Raw genomic sequence first — 14699 nt, forward strand, 5'->3', positions numbered from 1 at the left:
ATGACGTCATCAGTTGCTCGAAGCTTGGCCCATCTCACAAGTCTCTCAATTAGCGATTGCCGTGGAATAAAGGAAATTATATGGAAGCAGGAAGGAGAGGATGACGACGACGAGGAAGTCGTTTTCAGCAAGTTGCAGTATTTGGAACTTGAGAAACTGCCAAGATTGAGGGTGTTTTGCGCCTACAATTATACTTTCAGGTTTCCATTATTAGATCAGCTCATCATAACAGGATGTCGAGAATTCATGGCATTCTCTCCGGGGCTCATTTATACACCATCTCTTAAAAGCGTTCAAGTGTCACGTGATGGCATAGAAAAACATCATGAAATTTGGGACACCAATCTTGACAAAACATTATACCAACAGGTGCGTCTAGTAATGCCCTATTCTTGCTATTTCCTGGTTTTACAAAAATATGCATCTCTAGCTTTAATTACAAAAAAAAAAAAGTATGCATCTCTATATGTTCCATTGTTATGATATTTAATATAAATATACCTGTACGTGTTGCGGTTTTGAAGTTTGTACTAAAATTTTAGTTATCATTTTTTAATTACATAACTTTAATTACAAAACATCACAAACAATTACGTCATAATTAAGTAATTTATGGGATACACAGCGAAATGTTTCCGTATTACTGTTTTTTGTCGTCATTGATATAATTATTTCTTGTCCAAGGTTAATCATGAAAAATAAATGAAACCAAAATGTCTGACACTTCTTTGATGAGGAAGAAAATGGGCGATAAAATTATTCAATATTTTTTGTCCTCCAGTGACTGCGTTTGACCTTGGGACACAACAGAAAACAAAATAGTGTTACTGATTCGTTAAGAAGTTACGATGACATAATTAATAAATTAATATTACTGTGCTTCTGACTCAATATCTGTTTTACAGAGATGTGTGGCATCAAGAAAGATGGTGTTAGATGAGCATGATGTCAGCATGATAAGGAATGACCAATTCCCAGCGGACTGTTTTGCTCAAGTGGAAATTCTGGACATAGAAGGATTTAATGATGAAGGGGCAACATTTCCGTATACAGTGCTTGAAAGATTTCCGCAGCTGAATAAACTTCATGTCAACTGCAATTCCTTTGAGGAGATATTCCCATCACCCATTGTTCACCAAAATCAACTTCTTTATAATTTGACAGTGCTGAAAGTGTCCGGATGTCATCAGCTCATCTATTTAATGACAAATTCAGCTGCCAAAAGTTTGGTGAATCTCGAAGCACTGGACATATATAATTGCAAAAAGATGGAGAAAATTGTAAAAAATGAGAATAATGAAGATGTAGAAGGTGGAATCACCTTCAGTGTGTTGAGAATGTTAAGACTGAGGCTACTACCAAAATTGAAAGCAGAAGAGCATAAAACGGATTTCAACATTGAAGACCCGGCAACAAATAATCATAAGGTATGTTCAAATCAATTTACAGTAAAATATACTAACTAGCCCTATGTTTTACCTAAGTTATAGAAACCTTCCCGTTATTTTAAACAGGAAAAATTAATTTGACAATCCTTATACTTTTATCAAATTTGGAATCAGGTCCCTATAATTTTTTCTATTTTATTATATTTTTATTTTTTGCTCCCGATATGATTGCCATTACATTAAGATGACAACACTGACGTGGCACTGTTCGAGATTTATATATATAACTACCTTAAAATTAAAACACATGTTGTACAAACCTCTCTTGTATATTTGGTTTGAGATTCCATTTTCATCTATCCAACTGTAAGGTAACCGTTAAGTTTTACCTTTAAACTTTTATTTTGACTAAAATACGGCTCCTTCGTGTAAAAGTTATTTAAACATTCATTTTTTTAAAAAAATAATTTTTAATACCACAAAACATAATTTTTAAAATGTAATAAAATTTGTTAATTTTAATTCTATTATAAAATTTTATAATTTTAATTGTTTGTCACGCACATTGAAATTAATTTATTTAGGTTTCTTTAAATGGCTAAAAAATATGTTGAATACATATTCTTTTCCTCATATAATATAGATTATCTAAGTCTGATAGATTATAGAAATTATTTAAATTTAAATTTTAAAATTTTTAAGCAAATGAGAAATATTTATAACTTAATTTAGTCAATTATATATTTATTTAAGGAATTAACCAAATTTCCACTCACTAAATTACTTATTTTCAACACAAAGGAGGCCAGAATATTTTACTAATCAATTTATTATTGTTTTTTCCGGACAAAAATTAATTTTTTTTTTTCGTATCTTGCATATTTTTTCCTTACCAAGATTTTCTTAATTTCAAACTCACGTTGTGAAAATTAATTTCACTAGAATTATTTACTCCGTTCAGTAAAGATATGTTCTTATTTTTCCTGTCTCAATATATCTACAAAAATTGTTTCACTTAAATTACTTACTTTGGTATTAGGCTAGCTATTGTAGCATTTTATAGTTCTCTCGTTTTTAAGTTAGTTATTTCTGTTTGGTGAACTTGAAATTTGAAGTTGAACTTTTATCAATCTCTTGAAGAATACTATGGTACACGAGATTTTTTTTTTTTGAGCTGATTGGTACACGAGATCTATACTTACACATTTAAACAATCTTTCATGAAAACTAAGCCTCACAAATCAACAGTAACTTTGTTTTCGTTTTTTGTTGAAGGATATTCATTTAATTATATTTCTTTCAACAGGTGTCATTCCCCGGGTTAGAGATATTAAGATTAGACTATTTAAACAGTTTGATTCCACCGATATGGGATGACAAACTTTCACACAACTCATTTAGCAACTTGAAAACATTGACTGTGAGCCACTGTGGCTTTGTGAAATTGGTGCCCCTTCATGTGCTGAAATCTTTAAACAACTTAGAAGAACTGAAAGTCGAGCGTTCTGACATGGAGACAGTGTTTGATTTTGAAGATTTAAATGATCATAAAGAGATGGTGTCATCATCAGTGATTGTGCCGTTGAAAAAGTTAAGGCTTGAGCGTTTGCCAAAATTGAAGAATGTGTTAAGCAATAATGACCGCCAAGGAGAAATAAACTTGGTTTCTTCACTAGATGGTTCATGCCATCAAATAGAAGAACTTATGACGAAACAAAAAAAAGAGGACAATGAGGACACGGTGATCATTTTCAGCAGACTGGAGTTTTTGGAACTTGATGAATTACCAAGATTGAAGAGATTTTGCAGCCAAAATTATACTTTCAAGTTTCCATTATTACAATTTGTAACCATAACAGGGTGCCCTCAACTCACGACATTCTGTTCCGGAGCCATTCATACCCCGCAGCTTCAAAATGTTCGAATGACGAGAGCATATGGAGAATCTAAGAGAGATATTTGGATGACTGATCTTAATGCCACCATCCAACACCGGTTTACTATTCAAGAGGTTAGTCCAACATACTGATATTCTTATTTTTCATTTTTTAGATAATTCCTCATCATCTATAAAATTTAGGATCAGATAAATATCTAATATAAATATTAAAGTTTGGACATTCTGTCGTCTATCCAAAAATTATAAACTTTTCATTAAATTACAAGACTCTGAATTCACACGAAATCTGATAAGCAAATGATGATTAATGGATGTGGCAAACTACTGCAAATAGTGTGATAATGTTTGTAGGTCTCTGACCGGAAAGAAATGGGCCTACAAACTGATTCAAAGAATTTTATTTTTTTTAACGTGGTTTTTTTTTGGGGGGGTTAATGATGAAAAATATAAGTATTAGAAAAAGATGACGGGTCAATTAATTAAGAAAGATTTTATCTACAATAAATATAAGAAATTATTATTTTAAAAAATATTCTGACCTGATTTATTAAACTACCTTCTTATAATAATAATTTTACCAATAATCTTTGAACAGGTTATTTTCATAGTAAAAAAAGCCCAGCCCTAAATGTGAATTCCAAGGAAATTATGGATTTTTTTTTCAATTTAACTTAGACGAAAGAAAGGGGCTGTGAAGTTAATTTAAAGGATTTTTTAAATTTTAAGGTGTGGATATTATTTCATGGTGAAATTATGAAAATTTTAGATATTAGCAAAAGACGAGTTATCCATTGAAAAGTTTTAATTCTTGAAAACAATATCTTGATGTAATTTACTAAATCGCCTACTCATTATGGTAATTGTTTTATTAATTATGATTTTATAGGTAATTTCCACAACCGAAAGCATGGCTTTAAATCCGGAGAATATCACAATGATAGGGGATGTCTTTCCTGAAGTGAGAGCTCTTTATGTAGAAAGCTTCACAGATAAAGGGGTAACATTTCCCTATAGCTTCCTTGAGAGATTTCCCAAGTTGTATGAGCTTTATGTGGAGAACAGTTCCTTTGGGGGGATATTCCCCTCACAGGATGAGATTCTTGATTTTATGGGAAAAATCCCACCATTTAAGAGCTTAAACATTGCCCATTTGGATCAACTCAAGAGCATATGGAAGGATGACTCTCAGCTACCACCAATTCATCAAGACCTAATAGGATGCCTGAAAGTCGAAAGTTGTCATAGCTTGGTCAAGTTGGCACCATCCTCTGCTTCATTTCAAAATTTGCATATTCTGTCTATATCTGGATGTCATCAACTCGTCTATTTGGTGACAAGTTCAACTGCCAAAAGCTTGGTGAATCTTTGGTGGTTGAAGATAGATGATTGCAAAAAGATGGAGGAAATTGTATTGAATGAGAACAATGGAGGTGTAGAAGGTGGAATCACATTCAACCGATTGTCGTACATCTATCTTGTTGATATGCCAAGCTTGAAGATGTTCTCTTCACAAAATCAGACATTTGAATTCCCTGAATTAAAAGATATAGAAATAACTAGATGTCCTGAAATGAAGGTGTTTTGTCTAGGGTTGTCGGAAACACCAAAGCTATCTAAAGTGAAAACTGAAGAGTATGAGATGGAATGGAAGGATGAAAATGACCTTAACAAAACAATAGAAATGCTATCCGTAGCAAAGGTATGATACGTGCTTAAGCCAATGTCATCTGTCTTCAAAATTACTTTTTTATTTTTTAAGGCCAACTAATATTATGATTTGGTGTTGCAGGATAGTGTTAACATATAGAACGAGAAGTCCATCATCCATGTTATCATTCTTTCCAGGTTCGTTACTTCTATGATTTTTCTGCTTATGGGCTGTTTTTTTTTCCTAGTGGTTATTATGATATCAATAAAAGCCTCATATATGAGGGGACAAGCTTGAAAATAAAAAAATTGCATCTCTTTTTTTCTCCCTATACGCCAAATTTTTTCTTTTTCTTAAATTATTTGTATGTTTTTGCTACATTTGTCTGTGCTTTACTATCACTAAAAGATATATGAGCTGCTTGTTGAAGTTTATTTCAATTTGTTTTCCAATGGTAGTTACCATAATATCAACAACTGCTACATATTAAAGGATGAAACAGGGGAGCCATCTTTTGAAGAGTGTGAGTGTTTTTTTTTTTTGAACTTTTTTATAAAATTTTCTTTGTTTCTGTACATTCTCTCTGTATAGTATCGGTTGAGTTAGCGAATCACTTTTGCTCATTTTAAAGAGATCAACTGTGATTAAGAAGAAAAGAAATAGCTGGCATATTTCAAAAAGGATGATTTTGATAATTTGTTTACCCCAACTATTTAACCCATGTTTTCAACTAAATATGATATATATATATTTACAAAATAGGATGATAAAAACAGAGGGGCTGTTTGTTTCTGTTTTTTTATTTTTTCTCAAGATAGTCTTATAAAATTGTTTTTTAAAACAAGTTTTGAAAACAAAAAAAAATCTGTTTGGTTAATTGCTTCAAGCTGCATTTGAACAAACATATTGAGACTGGAAAGTGAAGTTTCAATGAGAACTCAAGTTTTTAAATGGGAAAAAAGGGTTTTCCAATTTTTGCAAAAAAAAAAGGGGGAATGAAAACAAAAGCAAGAAAAATAATGAAAGTTGTTTTTGTTTTTGAGTTTTTAAAAATATTCATGTTTTTTGGTTTTTTAAAAACACTTGACAACAAAGTACGAGACAAGCCTTTTTAATTTTTTTAATTTTTAAAAACAAAAAACGGCTTTCAAAATAAAAAAAACAAATAAGGCTTTTTGACGCATTAACTACAAAATAATTATACTTGATAACATGAATATATGTAGAATACACTCAATAGCCTTCTTCGTTTCCTTCCTTGATTAATGCAGGCAGCTAATCCGAGTGTGGACTACAAAATCATTGACTGCAAGATGATGAATATGGACAGATATTTGTGCGGTGATGCTTTTGTTGAGGTTGAATTCTCAATTATTTGATAAATGAGACTGTTTTTATCATAAACAATTGGGTGATGCATGACAAAACTCTACCCAAAACGTGATTTGTTTTATTAATGTATGAAAGACTCAGAAATTGGTGTGTTGTGATTGTGAAGCTTTCATTCAACACGTGTGGTTTGCTTAATTGTGTTATAAAGATTATTAATTAGTTCAATGAGATTGGTCATAATTGACCATGGAGTTCTTGATAATTATATGAAACAATATTCATTTTTATGATTTGTGAAGGCACAGAAGAACAATAAATAAAATTAGATATAAGGTTTATATCTATCGATTACATTGTGTAATTGACTAGGACTTAACGGCAAGCAAGCTAGATAAGAAATAAGTTATTTTTTCACACCAATTTAAAGATTTAAATCTTGCCAATCTATCTGTCACGGACCGCACTTCAAAAGATAATGGTAAGCAATAATGACAATAACCCTATTAGGTCAATATTAAACTGTTAGCTAGAATGAATGGAATACCTAGCATTTAAATTCACCATATTTTACTTTCTTTATTTTAGTTAACAAAATCACTCCTGATGCCCTTTATTTTATCTTTCGGTTTACTTGCTTATGCCATTGGCGCCATTCACACTGGCAACAGCAACAGAAGAGCACGCTTTCTGGATCCAATAAAAATCCAAAACATCATTTCCAATGAAAAAAGGTCACTTATATACTCTCTCACATGTATTAAGAACTATTCCCCTAAAAAAAGCTTATACATATAGCACTATAAATCGAATCAGAGGTGCATTTTGTACTGTCACAAGCAACTGGAATGACAATCCTACTTAAAATCCCGATTGCGTGCTCGCAAAAAAAGTCAAACAAAATAAAACCAACCATTTAGCTGACTGAAATCCTGCAGTGATAACCACAGCATTATTCCTTTCCACCTTTCATGATATATAGAATGGTGACTTAGCAAAACTTACTGAATAGACAAACATTTTTGTCGACGGCAATCTAAAGGACTTCAAAATGGTTAGAGGCATTAGTTTTAACTGACCAAAATGAGTGGATCTCATGACCTTCTTTCCTTCCTTTCAGTTGACCTCCTCTACTCCGCCTCTCGTCGTTTTCGCTGCCTGTCCAACATTACAACAATGGCTATAGTATCAAACACATCTCATTCTGGGATACATAAAGGAGCTCAAAGTTATTCATAATCTCACACAAAATGCATGTATCCATCACCAGCATTAGCAGCAGATAAAATTGCAGCGTGAGCAGGCACAGAATCCTGCCCCACAAAGAGCAGAGGATTTTTTTGATCCCCATCCACCTAAACAGGATTATTATTCACTGAAATATTGTGTAAAATTGGTGCATTTGTTTAAATGAATACCTTATCCCATTTTGATTTTTTGTTCATGATTGGTGGCCTCAGCAGTAGGAGGCATCAAAGGCAAACCACCTGAAGAGAGAAGAGAGAAAGTCAGCATAAAATAGAAAATGAGTAGTAAGAATGACCTTTGCCATACCATAGGTAAACTAGGTTGCTTTATAACCTGCAACGGGTACATTGATCCTTGGAACACCAGTTCCAATTCCTGGTTGTGCTCCCCCAAAGAGAAGCTCTTTCCTGTCATTTCCACGTCTCATATTTGCCTCTATGACAGTTAGGGTTGGTAAAGCAACATCAGTATCAAGTACTTAAAGGGAGCTTGACTGCAAAGTCGGCCTTAATGATCTGATGGTGCTGAGAAAAATATGAACAAATAACAAAATATGGCATGACCAATAAGTTGGTTAAATTCACAATGAAAACTTAAATTAGGCCAGTATTTAACTTCCAAAATCATGACCAACATATTCATCAAAAATATAGAAAGAACCCCAAAGCAGATATAACTAGCCATACACAGCTGTGTGTAGATGTTGGCTGTCCATTTCAACCTAAATAATATTATCACAAGGACTTTTGAAGAGAAAAAACACAACCCAATGGCAAAACATAATTTCAACATCAGGTTAGAAGACAAACAAGTTCTTTAATACCAGATATCAAGTCCATTGTCAGTATAGTGAACAATAATAGCCTCAACAGCCCAAATACCAGCGACCAGTATATCTAGAATATGACAAACATGAAATATTAATGTTTGCAAGAACACACAAGAAGTATCATATAATTGACAAAATCAGGTAAAATATGAGCATAAAATAAACAAGTATAGGGAAGCACAAGAAAGTAGATGCAGAGAAGAAACAGTTAAGCACCTATTTGGTCGTAGTAGTCACTTGGGTCATATCCATGAGGGTCGAATACATCCTTATCAAAGCAAGATCCTATTTGGTCAATACCTTGATACCTCACAACATGCAACAGGAAGTCAGGGTTCCGATAGTCCTTCCTATTGTGAACTGCTGCATTAAAATTTTTTCCAGCCTTCTTATACTCAAGAAATTTATTTATCTTTCTCTGCAATAATAATAAAAAGCGTAGCACGTTGTCATGAAAGAACAACAAATATGCAAAAGCTAAGAATAGTTTTATACAATTTTCTACTTTTTCAAAAATTGAGGGAAATTATTTTTTAATTCAAACTATTACTTAAAACTACTAAACTACCAGTGTACTAATTAAGGAGTAAAGTGATGATCATTCAACTTCCCATGTACAGAATGCCAAGAAGGGGGTAAGAAAATATAGTAATATAAGGTGCATTCAATAAAACAGAGATGTTTAGTGGTCAAAAAACTTGATACATATCTGAAATTATAAGGCTTGAATTCATATTAAAGGAAACACGTTAATCAATCAAACCATATATCACCACTCAGTATTTAAACAAGAGCAGCTGCTGAATTCATCGAATAATACCCCACAAGATGACTGATTTCCACACTTTTACGCCTTAAATTCATTTTAGATGGGTGGATTCTTACACTAAACACTAAATCAAAAATTTCAATGCCAAATTTCTAAACATAGATCACTATATTCAAGTGCTTCAACAGGACCTTAGAATTATTTATGTACGTGTAGTTTACATTACATATATGCACAATCACTAAACAGGATTGGAAGTCACACGAGATTAGAGTGTAATATTACATTACAACTCTTCCAAAGTATCGCCAAATTGGTTTAATCATATTCACTAACTAACATATGAAAATAATAAAATTTAAAGAGCCATAGCAAATTAAAAGCGGAGCTCTAGTGTGGCACAAAGCAGAAAGGGAAAAAGACATCAAACTACACAAGCACACAATAGCTGTTTTTCTTTTTGGGGGAGGGAGCAAAGCACACCAATTCAAGTCAATAAATTAGCACATATCTAAACTTTATTGAGAATAATTTATTGGTTATTGCAAAATTAATCTAAAGGAATTTACTTGTAGGCATTTAGAGCATTTAACTTTGGGTGGTGGTGGGAGAAATCTATCCAATGGATCTACAAACTTCTGCTCTTCCTGAGCTATTTCTTCATGTTCTGCACCATCTGATCCAGCCACAGCATCAACTTGTATGGTATGAGATGGCTCAGAAAACTAAGGAGTGTTAACTTGACTGCTAGGTGTCAAAACCTGAAAAGATCCTGATCATGCTCCATCTAGCAAATCACCTACAAAACCACATTCAAGGAAGTTCTTCAGGGGGGAAAAAACAGTGGACCAAGAGGCAAAATGATAAACAGAAAAACAAAATAAAACAATAGGATCATTCCCATCTAATATACTTCATGGAAAAGTGAACTGAAACCACCCCAACGTAATGTCTGAGCCTTTTTTTCAATAATCTTATTCTTAGATACCCAACCAAAGTCCAAAAGATTGGCATATTCTCAAATTAATAGTTCAGACAAACTCTCATGCACTTCAATTATCCAGAACTAAACAGTTAAACAATCAAATATAGGCAAAAAAACTGCATATAAAAGGTCAGTTGAATAATTGTTCTTGATTGAATACATTTCATGCAAAAGTTAATTTTAACTGTTTCATATGTTTATTACCTTATCAATATGAAAGTTCAGATTCATTAGGTCATATTCATAATTATCTTACCAGAACTGTTTATACAAGTTCCAGAAAGAACAGACTTTTGGGCCAAATGAGAGAACAGATTGCTGGTCAAAATTTTAAATTCTTCTGTTCCAAAAAGAACAGACTTTTGAGATATTCTTCCTTACCGCCAACAGATTAATCAAGTAATATTCATTCTCTGAGAATAACCTATAGTGGGATGAGGTGTCCAAAGAAATGATACAATAAATTTAGCAGAACATACTTTAATCAAAAGGGGAAATACCATTTGTTGTTTGAAGTTCTTCCTCAAATGTGAGTCGACCATTACCATCAAGCCCTCTATCCTGATATCAGAACCAAATATAAGCTATTAACTTATAACCTAAAATAAAGGAGAAAATGGTTTCCTAGTATAAGGTAACCTGCCTGGAAAATATGGCAAGGCCAGGGTGCCTAAGGTAACGTGAAGGTCTTGAACATTTTTGGCAATTTTCAAGTTTAAGAAACATGACTCCATCAATGGAAGAAAATAATGATGAAGGAACGCATAGAAGACAAATAGTATACAAAACTTGTCATGTCCTCAATCCTATTTTAATGCATCTCTCCAAAAAAAAAAAAAAAGAGGGGTGGATTCAAGTAAGAGAGAGTAACTCCGGCTCAGGCGACATTGCTACTTCAGGACCATTCCCTCTCCTACTACTCCTAGATTCAACAGATCCTACCGTGTAACCAACACATCAACCAAAGGCTGTGGTGGCATTGAAGTCCTAAATTTACTCTTCTGCAGGGTCATCCCATCATTTTCAGTCAGTAGAGTAGCCTTATTAGCAGAATCAGGGATCCTTATCATCTCAGCATCAGTCTCTAGATTTTCCTCTGCAATCCTGGCATCCCCACCATCCTGTTCTTGTCGCTCTCCTCCCTCCTTTCCTCCTTCAACATCCTCCATCTCGTCATCTTCCTCATCATTGTACATAGACAGCAAAGCAAGACCCTAAGATTGCTTCTTCTTGGATGCCATGATGCTAGGGGCTCCAGTGACTAATACAAAGGGTTGATCAAATAGAAAAGTATCGTAGAAAGAAGGAATCGAGTGCAAATTCCAGTAAAATACTAAGTGTTAATACATTGAAGGAGGAAAAGAACAAAATCTTCAAATTTAAATTTAGTAAAGACAGAATCATAGTCGCTTGGGTTCTCTCATTGCCAGCCCTCCTATTTGCAGCTCACATTCAGCGTAAAATGACGCCAACCATGGAAAGAGAAGAATCTTGACACCAGTCAGTGCAATAATGATTAATAAGCCACTCTAGAAAATCTGATTTCTTATCTTAAAAAATTTGTCGAAGAAATCGAGTATTGTGCTGCAAAATGGAGAAGGGAGTTTGATAGCAGACAGAGAAGAAACAGAGAGTATTTCATTCACAAAACGAAATAGTGGACGGTACATCAATATATTTCCCCCAATCATCCCACGTCAGCAACGTATCTCTTTCTCTCTCTATAACAAACCTATAACTAACTTAATAGAAACGGTTTACCTGAATGCTGAAATAACCGTCCCCATATTATTATTTATCATTTACTTTTTACCATATACCATATATCAGAGTTAGTTTTAATTTGCAAGTATATTGATAAAGGAAAAGAAAAGGTAGAAAGAATATTCAAACAAAAGTCGAACGTTCAAATATGGGAATCTATACAGCATGAACTGGCAACCTTAACTTGGCACACTCAAGACAATATAGACTCTAAACCAGAACCAGTTGATATTCAAACAACTTACCCAGCTCTTCGCTCAATTGCATTGATTTTAAAGGTAATATCACAAGCCTCGAGCATTTAGATGTGTGGCCGCGACCATGTTTAAAACATGGATGAGAATTTCAGATACTACGGGTCAAGTTCCCTATTTAAGTTTGAGAGTGTACATATGCTTAACTCCTATAGACTATAAGATCTCAACAAGCAAGAAAATCAACATTCAAAGCGATGCCAACATAATAACTTCCAACAGTATGGTTTAAAATTCAAATTCTTCCAACAATTATTATTCCAATAGATGCGAAGAGAAAAATAAAACAGGAAAATCACCCAAAAAAATTACTGAAGAAGGTTGAATGCTTACAGATCGTTTAAACTTTCGAATTCTCTAAGCGCAAGATGCTTCCAGGTTTTTTGTTTTCCTTCTCGGACTACACCGACTCGCAGCACAACTCAAGCGAAACGATCTAAAACATCAGATCAAAGAACGGCAACAAGAACGGAGAGGGAAAACCCATGACGAGAACCTGCTAGTGAATCAGTTCGGATAACCCGTCGACGAGACCTTTTTGGAGAAAGAGAAGAAAAGAAGCCGCCGTCGTCGAGACTCGAGAGGGCCAACAGAGCCAAGAGAGAAGAATGACAAAAGAAACTAATGGGGTTGAACAGATGGACTCGATTTTTCCACTGCTTGAACAGCTATGATCTCCCACAAATTAAACGACGTAGTTGAACTAATAAACTTTTTTAATTATGACTTTAATTCAATTTATAATTATAATAAAAAGGAAAAATTGCTGAAAAAGCATCAATTACAAAATTTATTGCCTGAAAACTGACTGAGGACTCATGACCTTGAGAGGTATTTAAAAAATGACAAAAGTTTATGTCAAGTTTTTTATATCTACTATGTCAAGTTCTCTAATTACATATAGTTATGTGTCTTTTTTTTATTTCATGTGGAGAACTTGATATAATCAATATAAGAAAATTAATATAAGTATTATCCTAAAAATTGTCTTCCCCCATTTTTTATTTATAATATTTAATATTTAGTTAATGTATTGTTAATTTAGGTTAAAAGTATTTTCATCTCAGAACTGTTCCAAATTTTTGCCCCTAAAATATTTATAAGAGAGTATCTACAGCTATAAATTACAATAATCTACAGCTAGAAATTCCTAGATCAAACAAAATCTAAAATCTCAGCTCAGAAAAAAAAAAAAAAAACAAGAGAGAATCTGAAATCACAAAGCAGAAATTAGAAATTGAAAATTCAGAGAGATCAATTAGTGCTGTCAAATTGAGATTTGGTGCGGGCGATTAGGTATTGTGCAGGGATATTTTTTATATTTTATAAGGGTATTTTTGGAAAATAGGTTATATTTTTTAACCAGTAACTAATTTAACTAAGTTCTATAATATCTTCAAATTAGTAAATTGAGTCTTATAATTAGGATTGAAGGTAGTAATATATTAACTAATTTAAATAACATTATTAATCAACTCAAATTAGTTTATTAGGTTTTACATTAAGAATTGGAGGAGTATAATTTTTTGACTTAAAATTTGAGAATCTATTTTGAAGAAATTGTACGAAATTGCAAATCTAGTACTTTATAATAAAAAAAAATGGTGTCAATTGCAATTCAACTATTGTCAAAACCTATAAAAGCATTGTAACGATCCTAATTTGTGATTTTGTAATTTCCACAGTTTTCCTTTTTTTGGGTGATTTTTCCATCTATCTTTCCTCAGGACTAAGACTCAATTACATAACTAATGTCTTAATCACAAAATTACTAGAAAAATCCACTCGTTCATAATTTTTCAATCAAAAGATCAAGATTTAAAAATATAAATAATTGAATAAAAATATGCACGTGAAACAAAAAGCAAAGACAAATTACACAATAAAAGGCCTAGCAAACCAAGGGGGGCAACCAAAGTACCAAAAAGCTCAACTAGAGAAGCCTCTCAATCCTAGCAATAACTCATTTCTGGGTGATCTTAAGCCAACCACACTCGAAGTTCTAATTAAAAAAAGGAGCCATAACCTTTATATGATCGAGAGTCGCTCGCAATTTCCATAACGTTCACTTTCCACCACTTTGTCAATGAAATTATACTGGCTTCGGTTTCCTTGGAAATCTTCCCCTTCCCATGCAATGCCCCCCAGTTTCAAAGGCCCTGCCAACTCGAAAAGGATTGTTATTTCTCGAAACTGTTCCAAATAAGAAAACTAGTAAACTTTTTTTAGTTTTATTTGTATGTCAACCTTCTATATTAAAAGTAACTATGAGTTATATGTAATTGATTTTATTATTTAAAAACTTTGTTTAATTCTCCCCGGAATACCCGTGTGCATATATAACTTTTGATATCAACTTACACTACATAATTTGAACTGGTTGATTAATCCTATATTGGCCAAGAAAAACCATTGAGCCAATGACCTAAATAATATTTGATCACTCCCATCTATCATTAGGAATTGAAGAAAATTTTATAATACTCCTCCAATCCTTACTATAAGACCCAATTGTTGAGTTAGTTTTGGTCCTAAATATAAGACCTATTTCTCATATTTATCAATTTTTTTCTAAATTATCCTTA

At 32.9% G+C, this 14699-nt stretch overlaps 1 protein-coding gene and 1 pseudogene across 1 annotated transcript; one reads left to right on the forward strand and one right to left on the reverse strand.

Moving 5' to 3' along the window:
* LOC114727192 (uncharacterized) lies at window positions 1-6315 on the forward strand. Its single transcript, XM_028913903.1, has 5 exons — window positions 1-369; window positions 906-1427; window positions 2695-3399; window positions 4175-4987; window positions 6208-6315. The coding sequence occupies exons 1-5, from the start codon at window positions 1-3 to the stop codon at window positions 6313-6315; spliced, it is 2517 nt and encodes an 838-aa protein (XP_028769736.1).
* Window positions 6316-7359: 1044 nt separating this feature from the next.
* On the reverse strand, window positions 7360-11292 carry LOC114727193 (uncharacterized; annotated as a pseudogene).
* Between the last annotated feature and the right edge of the window lie 3407 nt (window positions 11293-14699).

Source organism: Neltuma alba, unplaced genomic scaffold, assembly GCF_004799145.2.
Source record: "Neltuma alba isolate B1F8T4 unplaced genomic scaffold, ASM479914v2 tig00012452_pilon, whole genome shotgun sequence".
Lineage (NCBI taxonomy): Eukaryota > Viridiplantae > Streptophyta > Magnoliopsida > Fabales > Fabaceae > Neltuma > Neltuma alba.

Excerpts from the sequence above, each read along its gene's own strand:
- LOC114727192 (XM_028913903.1), top strand. The coding sequence starts at position 1 with ATGACGTCATCAGTTGCTCGAAGCTTGGCCCATCTCACAAGTCTCTCA. Across the intron at positions 370-905 it reads ACAAAACATTATACCAACAG|AGATGTGTGGCATCAAGAAA; the intron begins GTGCGTCTAGTA and ends TCTGTTTTACAG. Across the intron at positions 3,400-4,174 it reads ACCGGTTTACTATTCAAGAG|GTAATTTCCACAACCGAAAG; the intron begins GTTAGTCCAACA and ends ATGATTTTATAG.